Source organism: Cetorhinus maximus, chromosome 19 (assembly GCF_964194155.1).
Source record: "Cetorhinus maximus chromosome 19, sCetMax3.hap1.1, whole genome shotgun sequence".
NCBI classification, from domain to species: Eukaryota; Metazoa; Chordata; class Chondrichthyes; order Lamniformes; family Cetorhinidae; genus Cetorhinus; species Cetorhinus maximus.
In genome coordinates, this window is record NC_135897.1 from 46,838,538 (window position 1) to 46,862,330 (window position 23,793).

The 23,793-nt window shown below is 42.9% G+C and overlaps 1 protein-coding gene across 1 annotated transcript in view; it reads right to left on the minus strand.

Moving 5' to 3' along the window:
* The window catches only part of golim4a (golgi integral membrane protein 4a), a 138,277-nt gene that overhangs the window by 107,032 nt on the left and 7,452 nt on the right, over positions 1-23,793 (minus strand). The window contains exon 2 of the mRNA XM_078563796.1: positions 1,023-1,097. Coding sequence (XP_078419922.1) covers positions 1,023-1,097 — 75 coding nt within the window. The remainder of the gene's footprint in view (positions 1-1,022; positions 1,098-23,793) is intronic.

Genomic DNA, 23,793 nt, shown 5'->3' on the forward strand with positions numbered 1-23,793 from the left:
AACTGAGTGGAGAACTGGGCATTGAGAACTTCATGCTTCTATTTCTCTGCCCAATACATCTTGTTTTCAGAAAGTTGCATGTAGCATATAGAATGGCAGTAGAGGGCTTCAGTTACCTCCTTGATGGAGTAGGACATGCCAAAGCAGCTCACTCCTCAATTATACCAGATTCTCAGGAGGTCCTTGCAACATTAAAATTGAGGGCAATGGTAGCATTCACCATTGTGGATGGTTCATTGTCCCTGCCGGAACAATATTGTGGAACAAGAGGGCGTAAAAACTTCCTTGATCAGCCTGAACCTTCTAAATCTTTTTGTAAAGCTGCTGTATTTGTACTCCCAGAGCCCACTCTCCTCCTTTTAATACCACCATGGTCACAAGCATTAGATATCCACTATGAATATTCTTGCGGTCAGAAGATTTTAGTACTAATCACTGTCCTGCCACTACCTATTCTTTATATCTAAAAAAAATCATCACATATGCCTGGAATGAATTTCTGTAAAATATTAATTTTCAAGTGTATTTTTAGAACTCCAGGATCCTACAACAGTTGCTGATTCTTGGCTTCTGACATGATGACAAGTGGCAGCAATGACTTTCATTTTTATAACAGGGTAAAATTTGTCTCAGCCGATGGTATAAAACAGGTGGTATCAGATCGGCACCTGTTATACATAGCGCCTGGTATTTAATACCATTGACTGCAATGGAACTGAATATCAGCTGGCACATATAATGGGCGGCTGATCATATTGCCTGTTTCGCACCACTGCACAATACAAATTTCTCCCTCAATGTCTTTAAATTTTAAAAATTCTAAAACATTTCACTGTCACCAATGATGAGATTAAGAGGTGAGAGATGCACAAAAATCTAGGGTCAGAGTGTTACAACAGCACATCAAAAAAAAATCCATGCTTGCAATAATGGCCCAAAGCACTTGTATGTGGAGGGTAAATGAACAAGTGAAATGAATGAACGCTTTTATAAAATGACAGTGTGACTGAATGTTTCCTTACCTTCTTTAGCTTTTTTGTGTTCATTTCTTTCTTTTTGTAGTGATTTTTCTAATCTTGATCTATGTTCATAAACAACTGTAAGAAATAACGAGTAGGTCAGCTCATATGGCGAAGTATTCATCAGGCATTACTGCTGAGCAAAATGTTTCTCTATCTAACAAGTGCCGGAATCTGCCAATAGTGACAATATCATTAGTTTTGTCTTATCAACCATTACACATTTTGGAAAGAGCATTTACATATGCAAAATATTAGCAATCTGACAAAAGTTAAAGTTATCCATTTATAAACTTTAAAGCAAAATAAATTCAATTTCACTTCTTGTTGTTTATTACACTATTGGCAATTGCAGTATATAGTACAACTGTACAGCAATTACAGGAAATCCTTTTCCTGTATGTACTGCTGAAGTAACAGACTTTGATTGATTTTATTAACATGTGATGTCAAAAGCTACTGTGTACAAGACAAAAGCATCATGGATTTCAATGGTGCTCAATCATTTGGGCAAATGTTCTTTCTGTGTTCTGAATCAATTCCATTTGGCACAGTGGTAGTGCCACAACACAATGGAGCATGTCTTCAGTGTGGAGATGGCAGTTCATTTCTACAAGTACTGTGGTGGTCACTCCTACTAATACTGTCATGAACAAATGCATCTGCAACAGGTAGGTTAGTGAGGACAAAGCCAATTAGCTTTTTTTTCCCTCTTGTTGGTTCTCTCATCACCTGCCACAGGCCCAGTCTGGCAGATACGTCCAGGACTAGGCCAGCACTATTACCGAGTAGCACTACTACTCAGTAGTAGTGCTACCGAGCCAATCTTGATGATGGACATTGAGGTCTCCTCCCCATTCCCCCCCACCACCCCCCTCCCCCCCAAGAGTACATCCGTGTTCTTGTTACCTTCAATGCTTCTTCCAATTGTTGTTCAACATGGGGGAGCACTGATACATCAGCTGCGGGAGGGCAGCTGGTAATAATGAGCAGGAGGTTTCCTTGCCCATTTTTGACCTGATGTTATGAGACTGAATGGCTCTGCAGTCAATGTTGCGGTCTCCCAAGGACACTCCTTCCCAAATTCCTACTGTGCCATTCCCCTCCCAAGCGGGGTAGTCCTGACATTGGGAAGGTGAAGGGACTGAAGGGTGAACATAGGACTTAATGTTTTAATGAGAGTCTCGCAAAGCTCTACTACTTTTAAAATGAAGAAAAGTAGAAGTACGGAAACCTGATCAAGTTATTTTAAATCGTGTGAGGTATACATGATACAGATTTAAAAAGACTGACATGAGCACAGATTTTAAATTAACAAGTTTCAAATGAGCTGGAGATTTAAAATAAACCTTTTCCCCATACAAGGCTGGATCCTTTACCGCAGGGAGCGGTTGAAGAGAATAGTGTAGATGCATTTAAGGGGAAGCTAGACAAACAAATGGGGGAGAAGGGAATAGAGGGTTATGATGATAGATTTAGATGATGAAAAATGGGAGGAGTCTTGAGTGAAGCATAGGTGTTTCTGTGCTGTACACCTTACATCTGAATGTAATCCATAATATGAGGGGGGGAGGAGGTTGGGAGGGGCCTCCACTGAACTGATTAACTCATTCAACAAGAAGCTGCACAGATATCCAGTTAAGAACGGTGGTTGTTGAGAAGTATAGGCTGGAATGATTGAATACGCAAAATAGGAGATTGATGTAGAGAGAAGCAGGCGAGGTGGATAATGGAAAAGTGAAGATGAAGGAATGAAGTGATATTTTATTCAACTGCTTTTGGGGTCTAGGAAGTATTTACACACAGAGGCCGGAATTTTCCAGCCACGCACCCCCCTGAAGCGGGGCTGGTGAGCCATTGAAATCTCCATTCACATCGGAGGGACCGGAAAATCCTGCTGATGTGGGGGGCTGGAAAATTCCGGCTAGAATCTATCTCAAGAATGGATGAGGTAGAGTTAAAGTCCACTGCTGGCTAGATTATATGTGCTAAATGGAAGAAGTAGACAATGGGCTAAATGAGCTTTTCTTGTTTTGCCCTTGATATTTTTGTGCCTCCGAGAAATCCAGAATATATTCCAAGCCCCAAACTGTTTTATCTAATGAGTGTGACATCATGATGCTATCAAATTCTTACCTTATTGGCAGAATAAGTGAACACAAAATTTTAACTGTTAACAGAAAAATGGTAAGTTACTGGAATAGTATTAAGGAGGTTTCACCCTCAATCGAACCTACGTTATATTGACTGCAAGTGCCTGATGAAGTTTAAGTACATGTTTCAGCACTGGCTCCCTCTAATTTAAAAAATGCTGTACTTTGGCTGCAGATTGAACATGTTAGAACACAATTTAAAAAGACACAAAGCAAATCACCCTCCTTGAGGAAGCAGGGATCTTGGTTGGATTTCTCCATTGCTCCAGTTCCCCAGGAAAGCTGCAGAAACAGGGAGATCCTATCAAGAACCAATTTGGATTAACAACCACACAAGAGCTTCACTGACATAGCAACATTTTTTTAAAAATTATCAGGGATGAGAGTATAAAAATCAGAAAGGAGGTTATATGTAGTGCTGCAACCCACAACATTCTACGCCAGCTGTAAGCATTACACCATTGAGCTAATGTGTCAGTCTTGGTTACTGGGTAGGACTTGCACCTTTGAGGTAGAAGGTTGTGGCTACGAGATCCATTCCAGAATCTGGAGAACAAAATAAAGGCTGACACTTTCATACAGTACTGAGGGATGCTTTAATGTTGGGGTGCCTTCTTTTGGATGTGACATTAAACTGAAGTCCCTTAGTCACTCAGGTAGATGTAAAAGAGCAGTTGAATTCTCCCAGTGAAGTAGCCAATGTTTATCTCTTAACCAACATCACTAAACCAGACCATCTGGTCATCAATCTCATCGCTACTTGTGGCACCTTGCTGAGTTCAAATTGGCTATTGTGTTTGCGCAACAGCAGCTACACTGCATTGGCTGTGGAGTGTTTTAGGATCACCTGAGCTGATATTAAAATGCAAGCTCTTTCTTCATTCATTTGACAGTTGCTGTCTGAAGTTGAACGAGACTGTTCACAAATTTAGCATCCTATCTGACTCCAAGGTGAGCCTCTGACCACATATCCTCTCCATCACCAAGACCACCAATTCCAACAATAAGAACACAAAATACTGGAAAAATGCAGGACAGGCAGCAGCTGTGGAGAGAAACAGAGTTAAAGTTTCAGGTCGATGACCTTTCATCAGAGCTGTTTCCACATCTGTAATATTGCCATTCTCTGTCCCTGCCTCAACCCACCTGCTGCTGAAACCCTCATCCTTGCCTTTGTTATCTCAGTACTTGACCATTCTCATGTTCTTTTGACCAGCCTCCCAGCTTCCACATTCCGTGAACTACAGCTCACCCAAAACTCTGCTGCCGATATCCTAACTCACACCAAGTCCTGTTCACCCCGTGCTCGCAGGCCTATATTTGGTCCCCATCCAACAGCTCCTTGAATTGAAGATTTCCATCCTTGTTTTCAAATTCCTCCATAATCCTGCCCCTCCCCATCTCTGTAACACTCAGGTCTCTATGTCTCTTCAGTTTCGGTCTCTTGTGCACCCGGATTTTCTTTGTCCCACCATTGGCAAACAAACCTTCAGCTATTTGGGCCCTAAGCTACAGAATTCCCTAAACCTTCCTATATCTCTAAGTCAACTTTTAAAATGCTCCTTAAAACCTAGCTCTTCAACCAATCTTTTGGTTGCCTATCCTAGTATCTTCTTATATGGCTCAATGTCAAATATGTCTGATAATACTCCTGTGAAGCATTGCTCAAGGTTCTATTCTGTTAAAGATGCTACATAAATGCAAGTTATTGCTGTGTTAACTGGAACTCCTTTCTTAAAAGAAACAGATGCCAATGTTGGAAGGGAATCCACAATATTCCTGGCTTTGGTTTGCTTTCTTTAGCACAGATACCTATAAATAATCCCTTTAACTTGATATCAACAAACAATAGAGATACAGAAATATGACAAGTCTGGATTATATATACAGAGATCACAGCAATCAGGCTCTCAAATTCTCTTATATTTGGTAGCCTGGTTCTTAACACGGGAAGTTACACGGGGTATCTCTGAGGGAAATGGTTAATTTACAGCTCCACACAGGGACATTTATGCAAGTTCCGCAAGTCCTCCTGCTCGATTATACTGCCTGAGACTGAACATGCAAACATACGCTGAGAATTTACATCAGAGATTCTGATCCAAGTTCAGAATTATCAGTGTACTTAGTGAAAAGTCACATTTTACTATGTTGCAAAGACTTATAGTTTAATATTGTAAAGTAGTAGAATCTAATGTGCTGTATTTTGCTATTGATCAATTTAAACTTTTGACAAATGCAATTTGTAGATTAGTACTTACATCACGGCATGTGAGAGTCATATTTTGTCTATTATCTGAAGAACTAAGATGGCATGAGAAAATTTACGTCATTTCCAGCAAATTACAAAAACGAGGGTGTTCTTTTTGACTTCCACAGCAGGAGGCATTTTTTCTGCTCTTACACATTAGTCCATGAAAACTTTTGCAAGGGTACACAATAATGTAGCAGAGTAATTTCCTTCAGAGACAACCTGCAGTAATTACACAGCTTGTGGTTTTGTATGACAATAGATTTACAGAGGGTGCTTATTATGTACGTCAGTATAGCATCACTTCTCTATGACATTGAATTCAGGCTCCAGTAGAGCAGGTCAACAAGACCCAGATAAATAACCTTTGGAGAAGATCACTATAATAATTAAATTTAATCCCACTGGGTATATCATTCTTCCTGCACCCCCATCCCACACTTTTCAATGCATGATTTATCTAAGTAGATTTGTCATATAGTGCTGAAGCAGGATTACTAATCAATCCTTGCCATCAATCTCTGGGGTGCTATTTCTCTATTACACCCAAAGGCATCAGTCATAATAAAACCATGTCTCCAGAGCCTCAGCAACAAAATAACCAGGTTGTAAAAACTATTTTCAAAGCCAACATCCCATATCTATGCATCTAGCTAAATGACAGTCCTCAACAGCAATTTTCTGATGGCAGAGTAATTGCTTATACCCAAAAGGATTTTATCCATAGGACTCACACTAACAGCACCTTCCTGCCATTCATGTGTTAACTGATTGTCTACGAAACAAAAAGATGCTGACTAATCGCCCTCATGTGTTGAGTGTGCCTTTACTTGACATATGCCTGAATACATTAATAAAAATTTAATTATTTGCTCCTATGTTGCATTAACCTGCCATTTTATAAAAAGCTCTGCAAATGACTGGCTAACATCCAAAATACAGTGTAAAAATGTGAAGGATATTTTGGCTATGGAGCTTACAACAGTAAAAAGTAATGAACAAAGATCAGTTCTCTAATCCAGTCATCAGGGGATCAATGTCCCTTCAATCAAGCTTGGCCATCCTAAATAATAAAAAACCTGAAGCAATTCTAAAGCAAGCGGATTTCAACATTTTAATAAGTAATTTAATTACTATTTTACCTATAAGCACTAGAATTCCATGATTTATAAATACTTGCTGCAGCTTCTGGGCCAATGTTCACCTTAATCTTTGTAATAGTAATCATTTTAAGTCAGGGAAAATATCAGGGCTCACAATGATGGCAAAATAACAAGTAAGAACTCAGGATCTAGAGGGGATCAATTGCCTTTTCCATTGGCAGAATGGTACTGTGGGAGCTGAAGAATATAAAAAGGATGTTTCTCTTTGGCTCAGCTGGGGCTTGGATGATCTTGAATTACAGAGTGTGCCACTCCACTTCATAAGGGCAGATCAGGTTGGGCTGAGATGGCCGTTGTCCGTGTGACTTTGGGAGCCTACCCTGACTATAAAATTACTATGTCACTAGGAATTCAGACAGGGTGTCCAGCCCAAGGTGGGCAGGAGGTCCATTCTGCTACATGTAAACTGGAGGAGCAGGTCCCAGGAATTTTGGGGCCAATTAATTTTAAAAAACCTTCAATCAATGTAATCTTTAGGGAAATATTGTTATCGCAGTAGCTTGGGAAACAACTGGATCAATGTCTCAGTGGCCTTTAAACAGCTAATCAAATGATGAATCTTGCTGAAAAAAATAGACATACTGTCGCAGCTTTTCGCATTGCACTCATCAGGACAGACGCAAGAATACCAATTGTAAAGGGAACATCAAATTATACTGCATGAGAAGAGAGTGCTGATTGGTTGGCAAGTGGACTCTGATTGGAAGAGGCTCAAAAACTATGAATCATTTAAAGAATTATTGATACTGTATTTCAATACTGCAAACAGACAAGTGTCAGCTAAATTAACTAAGTAATCTTTTGTGTTGCAGAACAAAAAGAAAGTAGTGCATTTACATACCACTTTTCATGACCACCGGACACGTCAAAGCACTTAACAGCCACTGAAGTATTTTCAAAGTGTAGTCACTGTTATGATGTAGGAAACTCGACAGCCAATTTGCACATAACAAGCTCCCACAAACAGCAATGTGATAATCGGCAGATAATCTGTTCTTGTGATGTTGACTGAGGGATAAATATTGATTAGGGCACAGGGGATAACTCCCCTACTCTTCTTTGAAATAGTAGCACCTGAGGGGCAAATGGGGCCTCAGTTTTATGTCTCTTCTGAAAGATGACACTTCCAACAGTACAGCACTCGCTCAGTACTTGATTTTTGTACTCAAGTCCTGAAGTGGGGCTTGAATCCAAAACCTTAAGTTCAGAGACAAGAGTGTTACCATCTAACAGTTGCATTCATCTGTACATTAGACAGGATGCAGAAAGCTCATCCTGGAGCCACATTACAACTTCAGTGGGTGAGGGAAACTGTCACTAGTGAATCAGCCTTCATTCTACATGCCACACAATTTTCCTTCCCATTGAAGTCTCCGTTGAAGTTTGAAATTACCCTCAATGCCTCACCAAAGGATTAATTGGTTATGCAAGATTTAGATGAGTAGTGAACTGTTCTCAAGTGCTCCCTTATTCAAGCTTTTCCATTGTGTCTTTGATCTTTCTCGATTGGCAGTTCTGTAGTCAGAGGCTTCTTTAGGCTGAAGTATATGAAGTATATATCACTATACTTTAATTTCAGTTTCAGATATGTCAAAAGGCAATTTGAGCTGCATGTGGATGTCTCAAGGCCATTTGCAGCAAACACAAATAAATAGATTTGGAAGAGAGCCCAAATTGTTATAATGATCACCTTCAGGTTACCCCTTTGCTGTCATAGTCTACAAACATTTGTATAGTAGAGAGATAAAAGCAAATTATTTGCCAAAAAAAATTCAAAGGCTCCAGATTTTTAAATATGATGAACACCACAACACTGACATCCATTGTGACTGTGATTATAATGAATTAACACTCTCCATGGTTTTAGACTTAATCCGCCATTCTATGCTTTACCATGTATTTCCTCCAAAATCCAACTCAATGGCACCTTTCTGAAGAAGTCATACGGACTCGAAATGTTAACTCTGTTTTTCTCTCCTCAGATGCTGTTAGGCCTGAGTTTTTCTGTTTTTGCGGCACCTTTCTATCCTTTATCCAATGTAATTCGCACATTATTTGCATTGACTAATTTTCCCACCCCCACAAGCTCATCACTGAAGTACCTGTACCCAAAGATTCTTTCTTGCATTCCCTTCCATTGCTCATTGATGTGCTAGCCCTCAGTAATATTTGAATTCAGTGCTTTAAAGATGTAGAATCAGCAAGTCCTTATTGGGCTGAAGCGGCATGGTTGGATTATAAGACCCAAAGACAGATGATTAGAACAGCTGTGAAAGCTGGGGAGATATTGTGATGAGTGTGTCGTCAGTGGAAAGATTTCAATTTACTGAGATTGTCTGACTAAGGGCAGAGTCGTCCCAGATTTGCACCAAGTGTGGTAGCAGGTGAGAAAAAGAATGCTTTACCTGCTGGCTGCAATAGCGGCTTTTCACGCCGTATCATCCCAATCCTGCCTCATTAATCATGCATTCCTGGGAAACACGCCATTTTGATGGCGGGCAGGCTCTCATTCGCCCTCAATGCCATTACCTCGCTGCTTCCTCACGCCAGGCACCATGTTTAAAGTGCAGCCGCGCTCAGATCTCTCAGTGTTTCCAGCCCAGGACTGCTGCAAAGAAGACCTGGCCCCAAGAGGCAAGAAGACTGCAGCCCCCCCCCGGTTTAGTGACACGTTCCTCAGGCGCCTTTTGGACGCCGTGGAGGCCCACCATGATGTCCTCTATCCCTGCTCTGGGTGAAGACCAGCAAGCAAGGTCACCAATCTAGCATGGGAGGCGGTGGCAGCAGTGGTCAGCGCCAATGCCCTGCAAAAGAGAACACCCACCCAGAGCCGCAGGATAAGTCACTCTCAACTCTCACTCACAAACCCATCACACATCCACAGGAATCTCACAACTCAAGGGACAACACCACTAACTCTCACACACCCCTTCACATCTCCATCAGGCTCATATCCCCTTGAGCTCGCATCCTCATCCCTTCCATGACTCTGCTCACCACACAAACATTCCACGCAGTGCCTTGTGGCCTGCTCACACTCTCCCCATCTGTTTTCATGAAGGAGATACTGGCTCAAAGCAGCAGGGCGAGGACCCAGACCAGGGGTGGAGGAGAGTGTGCCATTGCACTGACAGGTGAGGATGTGGACTGTGCCTGTGGTGACGGTGAGGTCAGTGGCGAACACCCACCCTGAAGGATCCTATACCAAATCATCCCTCTCTCAATGCAACTGTGAGTGCTCTCTCTCCTGCTTTTGACAGTGCTGCCCTGCACTAATTATCTCTACTCTGGTTCACAGGGAGCTCTGCCAAGCGACCGATGCCCTTGGCCAGCCAGTCCCTCAGCTCCATCCAGGTCGTCACCTCCAGCCAAGAGGACTCTCCTCCATTGAAGAGCTGGAAATAAGCAGCCTGGAAGACCCATCACAGCGCTTACCCACACCCTGCACCAGCACAGAGACACACACCTCGGTAGGACCTGGATGTAGAGCAGGTGCAGGTTCACAATCTGCAGGTCAACACACAGACATGCGTTCACAGCAAGAGGAGACAAGTTCAGCGGAGCTCCCCGGCACTCGGAGGGCTGCTGGGGAGGAGGCATCTGTGAGGCTTGAGTCAGATGACGAGCCTCTGGATTCAGCCTTCCAACTCATTGTGGAGAGTCAGCAAAAGTGGATGCCAAGGAGACCCTGGTCCAGCAGAATGCAGAGATGCACGTTGACCTGCAGTCCATCATGGTAGACATGGGTGAGTTCTTACAGTGACAACGTGAGAGGGAAACGGGATGCCTCAAAATCTCTCCAGGGGCATCTCAAAGTCCCTCCAGGTGCTCCTTCACATCAAGGAGTCAGGCCTGGGCCCTCGGGCATCCGAAGGATGGAGAAGGGCTGCTGGACGTCCCTGGGTTATCCACTCAGGAATCTCAGAGCCTGTCCTCTCCCTCCAAGTCCCCTTTCCCTGTGACCCCCTCAACCTCATCCTTCTGTCTCCGCCGAGGGAGCAGCTGGCTCACAGGAAGACAACCAAAGTAAGCCGGGACCCTCAAGGTCTTGGCTCTCCAGAGGGTCCATGCCAAAGTCATCAGAGGCAACCATTGCGCAGGTTGTCTCCACCCCTGCTGCAGATGTCAGGGCAACACCTGGGGAAATCTAAGACATAGAAAAATTAAGAAATTCTGGTCACAGTTGGTTGCATGGGTGAACACATTTTGTCACTTTATAATCTGAAAATATATTCACTTTCACTGAATAACGTGTGATGGTATATTTCAGCTTCATTTACAGGCTTCGCAAGTCAGTCCCCTGCATCCCTCCCACTGCATCTCCCCCCCCGCCCCCCAACTAACAGTTCAGGTGCACGCAGCTGGTTCATGTGTGATTCTGAAGGAGAAGTGTGTATGTGTGGCAGAGCCTTTAGAAGCCTTGTGCAAGCGCTCACCCATGCACACGGATCCTTCCCCCCATTACACTCATCTCACTGTCCCGAGCATTTTCAATGCTGTCTGCTGGGGTTCTCTTTCAGTTGTCCATCTGAGCTGCATCTCCACCCACCCACTGACTGCACTCCCATGTAGCGCCTGTTCTCACCCACCACGAGTCTCATTTCACTTTTGATTTAACAAGCATGGTAATGGTACAATTTTCCTTGAGGTCCCCCGTCCTTTGCCCTCCCCCAGTCACTCATTTCCTTTCCCCCCATCTCTGTCGACCCCCTGGCACCACCTTCCACCTCCCCACCATCACCTACCAGCCACCAGCCCTTTCTTTCGGGGATGTCCAGGTGAACGTGCACATACCCTACCTTCCCGAAAATCCCACCCCCATCCACATTAACCTCCCCGCCCTCCTTCTTCCCACCCCCAGGGTCCCTGTCAGCCTATGAGTTCCCACTGACCACCCTCGCTGTCCCTTCTACCAATACCGTTGCACCCTTATCCTCCCACCCTACTGCCTCACTCTGCCCTCGGTCATTCTCATCATTCCCTCCTACTACCATGTCCACCCTCAGTTCGCTCCCCAGGAGGCAGTCAATGACTCCACAGACCCCTCCCTTGGGGACATACCCCACTTTGGACCCCTTTCCCCCACTCCCCACCGGACTCCTCTGCCCCGGACTCCTTCCCTCCCCCTTAGTCCTTCCCGCTTCCTGACTTCTTGACGACATTGTGAAACCGATTTTTGGCCTTTTCACAGGCACCAGCGGGCATGGAAAATTCCACGCTAAAAATCTGCCAACATATCTCCTTAGCAGGTATGACGGTAACATTTTAAAAAATTCTTACATGGGATGTGGGTATCGCTGGCTATGCCAGCATTTATTGCCCACCCTAATTGCCTTGAGAGGTGATGAGCTGCCTTCTTGAAGTGCTGCAGTCCATGTGGTGTATTTACACCCACAGTGCTGTTATGGAGGAAGTTCCAAGGTTTTGACCCAGCGACAGTGAAGGAACGGCGTTATATTTCCAAGTCAGGATTGTGAGTAGCTTGAAGAGGAACTTGCAGGTGGTGGTGTTCCCAAGCATCTGCTGTCCTTGTCCTTCTAGATGGTAGTGGTTGTGGGTTTGGAAGGTGCTGTCTAAAGAGCCTCTCAGGTGAGTTGCTGCAGTGCATCTTGTAGATGGTACACACTGCTGCCACTTTGCGTCATTAGTGGAGGGAGTGAATATTGGAGGTGGTGGATGGGATGTCAGTCAAGCGGGTTGCTTTGTCATGGATGGTGTTGAACTTCTTGAGTGTTGTGGGAGCTGCACTCATCCAGGAAAGTGGAGAGTATTCCACCACACTCCTGACCTGCCTTGTAGATGGTGGGCAGGCTATGGGGAGTCAGGAGGTGAGTTACTCATTGCAGGGTTCCCAGCCTCAGACCTGCTCTTGTAGCGACAATATTTGTATGATTGGTGCAGTTCAGTATCTGGTCAATGGTTACCCCCAGAATGTTTATAGTGGGGGATTCAGTGGTGGTAATGCCGCTGAATACCATGGGGCGATGGTTGGATTCTCTTTTGTTGGAGATGGTCATTTCCTGGCACTTGATTGGCACGAATGTTACTTGCCACTTGTCAGCCCAAGCCTGGATATTGTCCAGGTCTTGCTGCATATGTGCAGGGACTGCTTCAGTACCGGATGAGTCGCAAATGATGCTGAACATTGTGCAGTATTAAGTGAACATCCCCACTTCTGACCTTCTGAAGGAGAGAGGATCACTGATGAAGCAGCTGAAGATGGTTGGGCCTAAGACACTACCCTGAGGAGCCCTGCAGCGATGCCTTGGGAATGAGGTAATTGACATCCAACAACCACAATCATTTTCCTTTGTGCTAAGTATGACTCCAAAAAGAGCAGAGTTTGCCCCCTGGTTCCCATTGACTCCAGTTTTGCTAGGGCTCCTTGATGCCACACTCGGTCAAATGCGGCCATGATGTCAAGGGCAGTCACTCTCACCTCACCTCTTGAGTTCAGCTCTTTTGTCCATGTTTGAACCAAGGCTGTAATGAGGTCAGGAGCTGAGTGGCCCTGGCTGAAACCAAACTGAGCGTCAGTGAGCAGGTTATTGCTGAGTAGGTGCTGCTTGATAGCACTGTTGATGACCCCTTCCATCACTTTTCTGATGAACGAGAGTAGATCGATGGGGCGGTAATTGGCCGGATTGGATTTGACCTGCTTTGTGTGTACAGGACATACCTGGGCAATTTTCCACATTGATGCCAGTGTTATAGCTGTACTGGAACGGCTTGGCCAGGGGCAGAGCTATTTCTGGAGCACACATCTTCAGTACTATTGCTGGAATGTTGTCAAGGCCCATAGCCTTTGCAGTATCCAGTGCCTTCAGCCGTTTCTTGACATCACATGGAGTGAATCGAATTGGCTGAAGACTGGCATCTATGTTGTTGGGGACCTCAGGAAGAGGCTGAAATAGATCATCCACCCAGCAGTTCTGGCTGAAAATTTTTGCAGATGCTTCAACCTTCTCCTCCTGTTGATTAATTGTCTACCAGCATTCACGACTGGATGTGGCTGGACTGCAGAGCTTAGATCCATTGGTTAACAAATCGCTTACCTCTGTCTACTGTGTGCTGCTTTCACCATTTGGCATTGAAGTATTCCTGTGTTGTAGCTTCACCAGGTTGACACCTCAGTTTTAGGTATGCCTGGTGCTGCTCCTGGCATGTCCTCCTGCACTCTTCATTGAACCAGGGTTGATACCCTTGGCTTGATGGTACTGGCAGAGTGGGGGAATATGCCAGGACATGAGGTTACAGATTGTGGTTGGATACAATTCTGCTGCTGTTGATGGTCCACAGTGCCTCATGGATGGCCAGTTTTGAGTTGCTAGATCTGTTCGAAATCTACCCCATTTAGCACGTTGGTAGTGCCACATAACGCGATGGAGGGTATCCTCAATGTGAAGGCAGGACTTTGTCTTCACAAGGAATGTGCGTGATCACTCCGACCAATACTGTCATGGACAGATGCATCTGTGGCAGGTAGGTTGGTGAGGATGAGGTCAAGTATGATTTTCCCTCTTTTTGGTTCCCTCACCACCTGCCCCAGACCCAGTCTTACAGCTTTGGCCTTTAGGACATGGCCATCTCGGTCAGTAGTGGTGCTACCGAGCCACTCTTGATGATAGACATTGGAGTCCCTCAACCAGAGTATGTTCTGTGCCCTTGTCACCCATAGTGCTTTCTCCAAGTGGTGTTCAACATGCAGTAGTATAGAGTCACCAGCTGAAGGGGGGCAGGTGGTAACCAGCAGGAGATTTCCTTGCCCATGTTTGAGCTGATGCCAAGAGACTTCATGGGATCCAGAGCTGATGTTGAGAGCTCCAAGGGCAACTCCCTCCCAACTGTACACTACGGTACTGCCATCTCTGGTGGGTCTGGCCTGTTGGCCAGACAGGATATACCCAGGGTTGGTGATGGTGGTGTCTGGGACATTATCTGTAAGGTATGATTCTGTGAGTATGTGCATGTCGGGCTGTTGCTTGACTAGTCTGTGGGACAACTCTCCCAATTTTGGCACAAGGCCCCAGATGTTAGTAAGGAGGATTTTGCAGGGTCGACGAGGCTGGGTTTGCCTTTGTCATTTCCGGTGCCTTGGTCGATGCCGGGTGCTCCATCCAGTTTCATTTCTTTTTGTAGGCTTTGTAGCAGTGGCACCAACTGAGTGGCTTGTTAGGCCATTTCAAAGGGCTTTTAAGAATCATTGCTCCTGGTCTGGAGTCACATGTAGGCCAGACCAGGTAAGGACAGTAGATTTCCTTCCCTAAAAGGACATCAGTGAACCAGATGGATTTTTACAACAATCAATGATAATTTTATGGTGACTATTACCAAGTCTAGTTTTTAATACCGTATTTATTAATTAAATTTAAATTCCACCGTGCTGTGTCCCCAGAGCATTAGCCTGGGCCTCTGGATTACTAGTCCGGTGACATTGCTACTTCGCCACTGCCTCCCCACAATCTCCTTTGCATCAAGATCCTCCTTATGTCAGCTTCCAAGTACTTACATCACCACAGAACCTCGCAGTCACTCAGAATAGAATCCACCAATTTTCACAGAAATCAATGGAGATGAAAATTTGCATAACAGGCGGCCAATCCACACTAGCAGTTTTGCACATTGGTGGCAAGTTGAAAATGAACCTTACAATGTCTGGTAAGCTAGTTGTAAATTTGAAATGTCCAAAGGAAGAAATGAATCAGAGTTGACAGTGGAGGTTAATTTTCAAGCAATAAAATCTATGCTCACTGTAAGCTGTACATGCACACCACAGCCAGAATGGTACTGCACAGGTCACTCACAAGTTTTCTCCTTTATGATACCAAATATGCGCAACTGCACAAAAAACATATAAAGGTACCCGTGCATTCAAATGAACAGGCCACATACAATGAAAACATCTGGAGAGACATTGGTGGAAATCATGAAATTAATTGTCTGGCATCGCTATATGATGGTGATTATTCACAAGCAAAATTTCAAACTACATATTATGTGAGATTTTACTCCATCCTGAGCTACTTTATAATTCTACATGTATGACCACAGGTCAAATCTTCCAGTTTCCGGATGATTAGAGACCGGACGATGACTGAAGGGATGTGCAACCCTGTGGAAGTCCTGATGCACGGACCTACATGGGAATTGCCCAGGAAGTTTCAACTTCTGCTCAGCAATTTCCCTGCTCCCTGAGGCCCTCTGCGAATGTCTCCCACTCCAAGTTACAGTCGGAGACTTTGGACACTTCCATAGTAAATACCTGGGTAGTTACCCAGGAAATGTTAGACAGATTAAAACCTGATCTAACATCTGGGTAACTAATCAACTGACTCTCCCAGTCACACCCCCTGATACCCCTCCCCCGACCACCCTCCCAATCGAACCCAACTAGGCCCTCTGACCACTGACTACCCTTCCGACTCAACCTGACTACTCCCCCTCCACAGATTACCCTCCCAATCCTACCCGACTACCCCCTCCTGACCACTCAACTACCCTCCCCAAATCCAACCCAACTATCCCCCCACCTCCTGATTACCCTCTCAATCCAACCCAACTAGCCCACCCGACTCCCCTCCCAATTCAAACCGAATATCCCCCCTGATCACTTAGCTTCCCTTTTGACCTGACCCAACTACCTCCACCACCCGACTATCTCCCCAACTAGACCTGACTAGGTTCACTCACTCATCCACTCACCCATTCACTAACATTCAAACTGGACATTTAAACTTACCACACAGCAGCTAGTGCTGTAGAAGGCATGTCCTCTCCTCCCCCGACTTTACTCCACTCCATCAGAATTCCCCAATGGACACTGCGCTGCGTATTTCTGTGAAAGTTGGAATACCCCGACAGAAATGTGCAGCAATATCAAGACAGGTGAATTTACGAGCACAGCAGCAATCCGACAATCAGTACCGCTACTCGGAAGATCCGGGCCCATAAAATAATTCGTTCAGGAATTTTGCGTTTTTATAGAGAAAAAGCGAGGCTTCTTACTATCATTTTGTCATAGCTGCAAATATCATCATTCATTGAAATGATCCAAGTTGAAATTGGTTTGCAATATTGCATGTACATTCTGCAGATAAGATAGAATATTTTTATTTTTATTACAGTTGCTATCACTTTATTCAAATGAACAACTGACAGGAGCGAAAGAAAGAAACAAGCTGTATTTTTTTATAATGTACTCAATCCTATATAAGTACAGAATATTTCTTGAATCACTGTAGTTTTGTATAAACTAAAAACTTTTATTTTGATTGCTAAATACTATTGCAGTTTTCTAATCATTAACCTTTCAAAGCACTATTGGAACATAACTATTCTAAGGCTATATTTACTAGCTTGAATTTCTCAACACAGTTACAGTCCATACAATAGTAAACATTAGAGGCCATGGATAGTGTCTAGTATCTAGTGCACCCTTTTCCAAAAGAGGGCTAGCTAGCACCTACTGAGCAAAGACATTGGTTAGAATTTTGTGGTCTGTGGCAAATGAATAGCGCTCATCGTTCATTATACTTACAGCTGTCCACAGACTTTTAATGGGCTGTTGCATGGCAATTCACAGTAATTCAAGATCTATTTCAGTGTGATACCCTCTACAGGGTTCTGGGGGCCAGGGCAAGGGCGGTCTAAAGTGAGGAGAACGGAAATAACTTGTATTCCTGCTATTTTATTATATTCAATACATGGGCACATGTACTGTATCATTGAAGACTCATCCTAACTACCTGCAGTACCTGTTACTCCTGTAGGTGGTGTCATGTTAGGTATTCTCTGTAATATATTACAAGACCCGAGTATTTAGTTGTATAGCCCTATCTGTTGGGGAGGTGTAAATAAATTTATTCATTCATGGCTGCCTGCAGCTGAGCATGTGTTAGTCTTAGTCAGGGCAATGCACAACAGAAAGCTGGTGATTAGGATGGGGTGGGTATTTCTTTTACATTTCGTTTGTGAAATTAAGGACTGAAGAACACTATGACACACTTTTCGGAAATCCTAAAATTGATGTGGGAAGTCTGAGTGATTTGCGAGTTTGGTCCACGTGCACATGGTGTTCAGAAGCACAGTGAGTCAGCCTGGTACACAACTGAAATATCAAACTGGAAACATATTTAGGGGACAATAGGGGGATTCAATCCTAACAAAGAGGACTGGCGTAAATACGAACAAAGGTTTACACATTTGGCTGAAAGTGAATAAAATAGGAGATGAGGATAAAGTAAGCTTTCCTCACCGTGATGGGACCAGATGCTTTTTATTTAGTGAGACCCCAGTCGATGGAATGTGCTGAAATTAATGAAATTCTGGACTCACATTACAGGACGACTAAGAATGAAATTGCACTGAGAGGTATGTTCTGTCAAAGGAAGCAGTTGCCAAATGAGACTGTTGAAGATTACACTCTTGAATTAAAGAAACTCTCTCACTGCTATTGGTATGGTACAGACATAGAAGGCAACATTAGATACTTCCCATAGGAGGTTGAAACAACCATAAAATCCAGGCCAAGCTTTTGAATAAAAGCAATAAGCTCCTGTGGAAGCAGACCTGCCATGGAAATGGCAAAAAGCGATATGGCAGATTGCAGGGAAATGTTTTCTCTGAGCCAACAGGGGAAGTCCACCGGATTTCAGCGAAATCCAGGCCACAGCAGCCAAGTTCAAGACTCAGAGTCAGGAATTTACAGTTGCCATGGTAGCCACCAACAATTTAAATGCCCCCATTTTCAGTCAAAATGTTATACCTATGAGAAAGTTGATCTATCCAGATGGGATGCAGGAGTAGAGGAAACAGTAATGCGCCAAGTCATAGTAAAGCTCGAGGTCACAGCAATGCAACAGGTTGAGGTTGTGGAGATCTAAAGCTAGTTCAGGGGTCTGGAAATCATCAAATGCACATATGATAGATATGGAAACAGGAGTCGGTGTTATTGAGCAGAAAGGTCAAAAATTGTACTTAACCAGAGAGCAAGAAAAACAACACACGGAAGATGACAGTAATAGGGCTGAAGATATAATTCCAGCATCCACAGTAAAATTGAAAGTCAGAGGTTCACAATTTACTTTTGTCACTGATACAGCTGCAGTGGTGTCTGTTATCTCAGAAGGAGAATACAAGGAATCCCTAAGTTGCATTCTCTTACCAAATCTGATATGAAACTGACTAGTTATTCCAATAATAGTATTCCAGTGTCAAGTGAAGTTAGTGTGAAAGTGGAATATGATGATACATCCTATTACTTGCCATCGGAAGTAAGAGGGAACAAAGTCTTCCTGATGGGAAGGAATTAGCTCAAGCAAATACGATTAAACTGGGCAGAATTATTTACGGTGGGGATGAGTATATGTCTGTCAAAGAGGAAGTGCTAGGAGAGCACAAAGTGGTCTTTGAACAAGGACAGCCAAATGATAAAATTACACATCACAAGACAAAAATCAAGATGAAGGACGACGTACAGCCAACATTTTGTAAAACTAGTCCAGTGCCTTATGCACAATTAGAAGCAGTAAGTAAACAGCTGAATAGATTAGAAAGAACTGGGACAATTCAGAAAGTGAAGAGCAGTGAATGGGTTGCACCCATTGTGATAGTTCAAAAAGGGTCTGTTCAGGTTTGTGGAGATTATAAACAAACAATAAATAAAGTTGTTGAAATTTATTGTAAAATAGAGTCTGTGTCTATGAGTCTATATTGAGAATGATACTTACCCACTGCTTATCGTTGGAAATACGTTTTCTAATTTAGCCAATAGAAAGCTGTTCAGTAAGATAGATTGGTCAAATGCGTATTTGCAATCAGTATTAACTGACAAGAGCAAGGAACTGCTTACCATTCATACACACAAAGAGTTGTATCAGTACCCAAGGTTACCATTTGGGGTGTCTACTGTTCCTGCAATGTTCCAGAGCTTCATGGATCAGAGACTAAGAGGGATGAAAGGAATGTGCTGATCTTAGGTGACATTCTAATTAGCAGTAAGACAAAGAAAAAGCACATTATAAGACCGAACAAAGTCCTCAACCGACTTCAAAAGTATGGCATCAAAGCTAATAAGCACAAGTGTTGCTCCATAGTGTCAAGTGTGTCGGGAAGATATAATAATGCCCATAGTGTTATTGGCATTGATTGTAAAATAGAATTTGTGTCTATGGCCTGAAACTTCTGGTCGGTGTGCGGGGGCGGGCCCCACTCGCCGACGTGTAAAATGACGCACGGTGATGTTGGGCGTGCATCCTGACGTCACCGCGCGTCATTCCGATCTTCAGTTTGGCGGGCGCGCACCAGAGTCGACTGCTTGCCCACCAAACTGTCAAAGCCCTGTTAAGGCCATTTAAAAAGTAATTAAAATAATTAACAGGGCTGCCCATCCAACCTTAAGGTTGGCGGGCAGGCGAAGAGCCCAGGTGACCTTCGCATTTATCATGAAATCTCATCCACGGGTGAGATGAGGTTTCATGAAGGCTTTATAAATCAAATAAATTTTATTAAAATTCACTGACATGTCCCAGCTCATGTGACACTGTCATATGAGGGGACATGTCTGATTAATTTTATCTATTTTGTTTTGAATATAGAAAATAATCTCGAGGCAGCTCTGTGCCTCAGGAAGATTTCTGCGCTCTCAAAAGAGCGCAGGCCCCGACTCTCCCTCCTCCCCCCGCCTGCACAGGGAACCTTCTGCGCTTTTGGGTGTGCATCATGCTGGGTGGGCCTTAATTGGTCTACCCACGTAAAATGGCATGTGCCCGCCTGCTCCCACTCAGCACCCCCGGACAGGGAGAAAATTCTCCCCTATGTGTCTATATGTGTGTGTGTGTGACTTAATTGAATTAAAGGCAACTAGTCTGGGTGCTTTGATGTAAGAGAAGTTGGGTTTGAAATGTTAATTAGGTAAACATGGGGAAGTATAGAAACATAGGTGTCAAAGGAACATTTGGATTTTTAAATAAACCAGACTAGATTTTTTTCAAAAGAGGGAATGAAATGTGTCACCTAGCCAGGTGAAGTTTAGAAACAGTGTGTTTATTTTTCCCAAAGATTACTGGTAAAACTTAGGGCTATGAGAAATTTTTATTATGAGAAAGATAAAGTCCAAAGGCATAGTGAAACAATGGGAATTTGCATTCAAAGGGGAAAATGTGTATAAAGGAGTGAAGGTTGTTTGTAAGGGCAGGAATCCTAAGATCTAACAAGTGTGAAAAGCCTCCAGCATCTAAATCTCAAGCTGCTGTCTACAAGGAACTGAAGCTGAGAAAAACTCACTTTGAATTCGAATGTTCAAGGTATTGTTCACTTTGCCTGGGTCTTTTAAAATCTGTGTATTTTACTGTTGCCTTAACGAAAGTGCAACTGGAAGTCAGATTAAATGAGTGATTTAGAAGTTATCACAGTAGTAATTTGTAGATCTATGTATGTACTTAAAGTAATTTCTTCTATTAATAAATGCTTAATTTAGTTTTATAAAAACCTCTTAAGACTTGATGGTCTTATTACAACTGAATTCAAGGCATGTATCTCGAAATTTGTACAAATTGCAAAACAAGTTGTGGCAGTTGTTTCAAGTTTCCCTTAGGGATTTGAACAACTCAGCATTTACCATTGGCTCTGCCATAACAAGTGTAACATACCTGGGTCACCAAATAGATGGTAAATGTATCCACCCAACACAGAAGGTTGAGGAGACTTTGGCAGCAAAGAGACCAGAGAACAAAGATGAACTTAGAACATTCATGGGATTGTTGTGTATTATTCCAAGTTCATCTCTGACTTAGCTAATACATTCGCTCCACTATATCAAATGCGCCAAGACGGAATAGATTGGGAGTGGTCTGTGGAGTATGAGAAAGCATTTTGAAGTGAAGAAAGTACTGACTAGTGATGTTGTTTTAACCCACAATTATCCCAAGAAACTACTGGTTTTAACGTCTGATAACTCACATAATGGAAGATGGTGTGGAGAAGTCTGTAGCATATGCTTCTCATACTATAATAAAGTCAGAGCAAAATCACTCAAGTTGAGAAAAAGGCATTAGCAATCGTATATGGTGTTACAAGGTTCCACAAATACCTGTACAATAGGAAGTTCACTTTGTTAGCTGATCACCAACTTTCTACGATCACATTTGGTTCAAAGAAGACAGTACCAGCCCTAGTCAGCAGATCATGCAAATGCAGACGTTCTTTTGAAATTTCCCATGAAGACTCACATGCCACTGTCTGCCAGAGAAATTAGCGAAGAAACTCACAAGGATGTGTTGCTCAGTGAAGTGTTCAATAAAGAGTGTGATGATGAGAAATTGCAGGAGTATCTCACTTGTAAAAACGAACTGAGTGTATATCAAGGCGGTCTCCTATGAGGTTCAAAGTCATTATTCTGCCAAGGATTTGAGAGAGGTTGTTAATGGAACTTCATTAAAAGCACACAGGGATAGCCTGTATGAAAGTTGTAGCAAGAGTTATTTTTGGTATCCAAAAGAAGATAGAGATATTAAAGAGTTGGTGAAAAGTTGTGGTGTCTCAAAACAAGAAATTATCCAACCAAGGTTCCTTTCATTGCATGGTCAAACACTAGAAAATCATCGGAACGAGTACATGTTGATTTATTTGATGTGTAAGGACAAGAGTCAATAGCTTAAGCAAGTGGGCAAATGTTGAGTCTATGCCCAATACCACAAGTACCAAAACTATTGCGGTTTTAGGAAGTTGGCTTGCAATATATGACTTGACAGAAGTGCTGGTATCAGATAATGATTACATCAGAAGAGTTTGAAACATTTCTAAGTAAGAATGGAGTCAAACACATTCTAATACCACCATATTGACCCCACAGGCTGCTCATCTCCTAGCACAAGGTTTAATTTGCTTCAGCCTGACTTCAATAGCACAGTAAGGGAAAAGCAAGACAGAGTGAAGATGATTCATGATACACGAGGCATGAAACTTAGTGGCTTCAGTACTGGTCAGAAGGTCATGGTGATAAACCACCAAGGTGACAAGGAGAAGTATGGAGTTTTTGTAAAGACACTTGGTGCATTTGCATGTCTAATGAAGATTGGAGAGGGCCTCCTGTAGATCATTTGCTTGAAAGAGGACATCTGACAAAGAGAGCGCAGGAGAAACATCCTATCGTCGAAAATCCTCCTACAGCCAAAAGTGAAAGTCAGAGTGAAACGGAATGTTTGACGCTATTAAAGAATCATCAGTAGAACATCATGAGCCAGGGTCTTTGCTCAAGACAAATCAATCAATATCACAGTCCCAACCATTAAGTGGAATTGGTAGTAAAAGTTTAGGGTTGACATAGTCAGAGACGATGAGTGAGCAGAGTCAAGCAAATGGAAATGGAAGGAGATATCCAGATAGAAAGAGAAAGAAGACAGGTATAATAATTGAAAATACACAGGAAGGAAAAAGAAAATACTTGTTCTTTTCATTATTTCTTGTCAAATGATGATAATTTTGTTAAATACATACTGGTGTTAAGGAAAAATATTTTTTAACTTATAAATTACTCTGGTAGTATTAGTCATATATCTTTTGATTGTGATTACAATAATGAAACAAATATGCAACCCTGGGAACTTATACATTAAAATGTAAAATGGTACATGTACATAAGTTTTTTTTTAAGTGGGAAGGGAATGTAGTATATCGAAAGACCTGAGCATTTTGTATATTGTCCTCTCTGCTGCCCTCTCTGCTGGGGAGATATAACTAAAGTTAGTTCAATAATGGCTGCCTGCAGATGAGCATCTGTTCATGTTACTCAACGTGCTACACGCCTTTCTCTGTGTTAAAGATGTTACGCTTCTGTGACATAGGCATCAGTTAATATTTTCTGGAGGTAACTACAACTGGTATTGGTACCAGGTTTTCACAAATCATGCAATACGTTTCCTGAAAGGATTTTTGCATCCAATATTTTTCTCAGTAACTGAAATTTTGGAGCCTAAAAATGGGTTTAAACAAATTTTTAAAAATCAAGACAAACAAAATTGAAGCTTTCATTAAAGAAACCTGAAGACATTGGCCTGTCCCAAGCTTCTGGGGCAGGATTAAGGCTGTTATTTTGTGAGCTGAATTTGGTTTGTACAGCCTGAGCATGGGTACATCAGTAGCATTCAATTTGCTGCACTGCGGGAATATTCTAGCAATTTCTGCGCAAAATGTTTCAAAATTATTTGAAG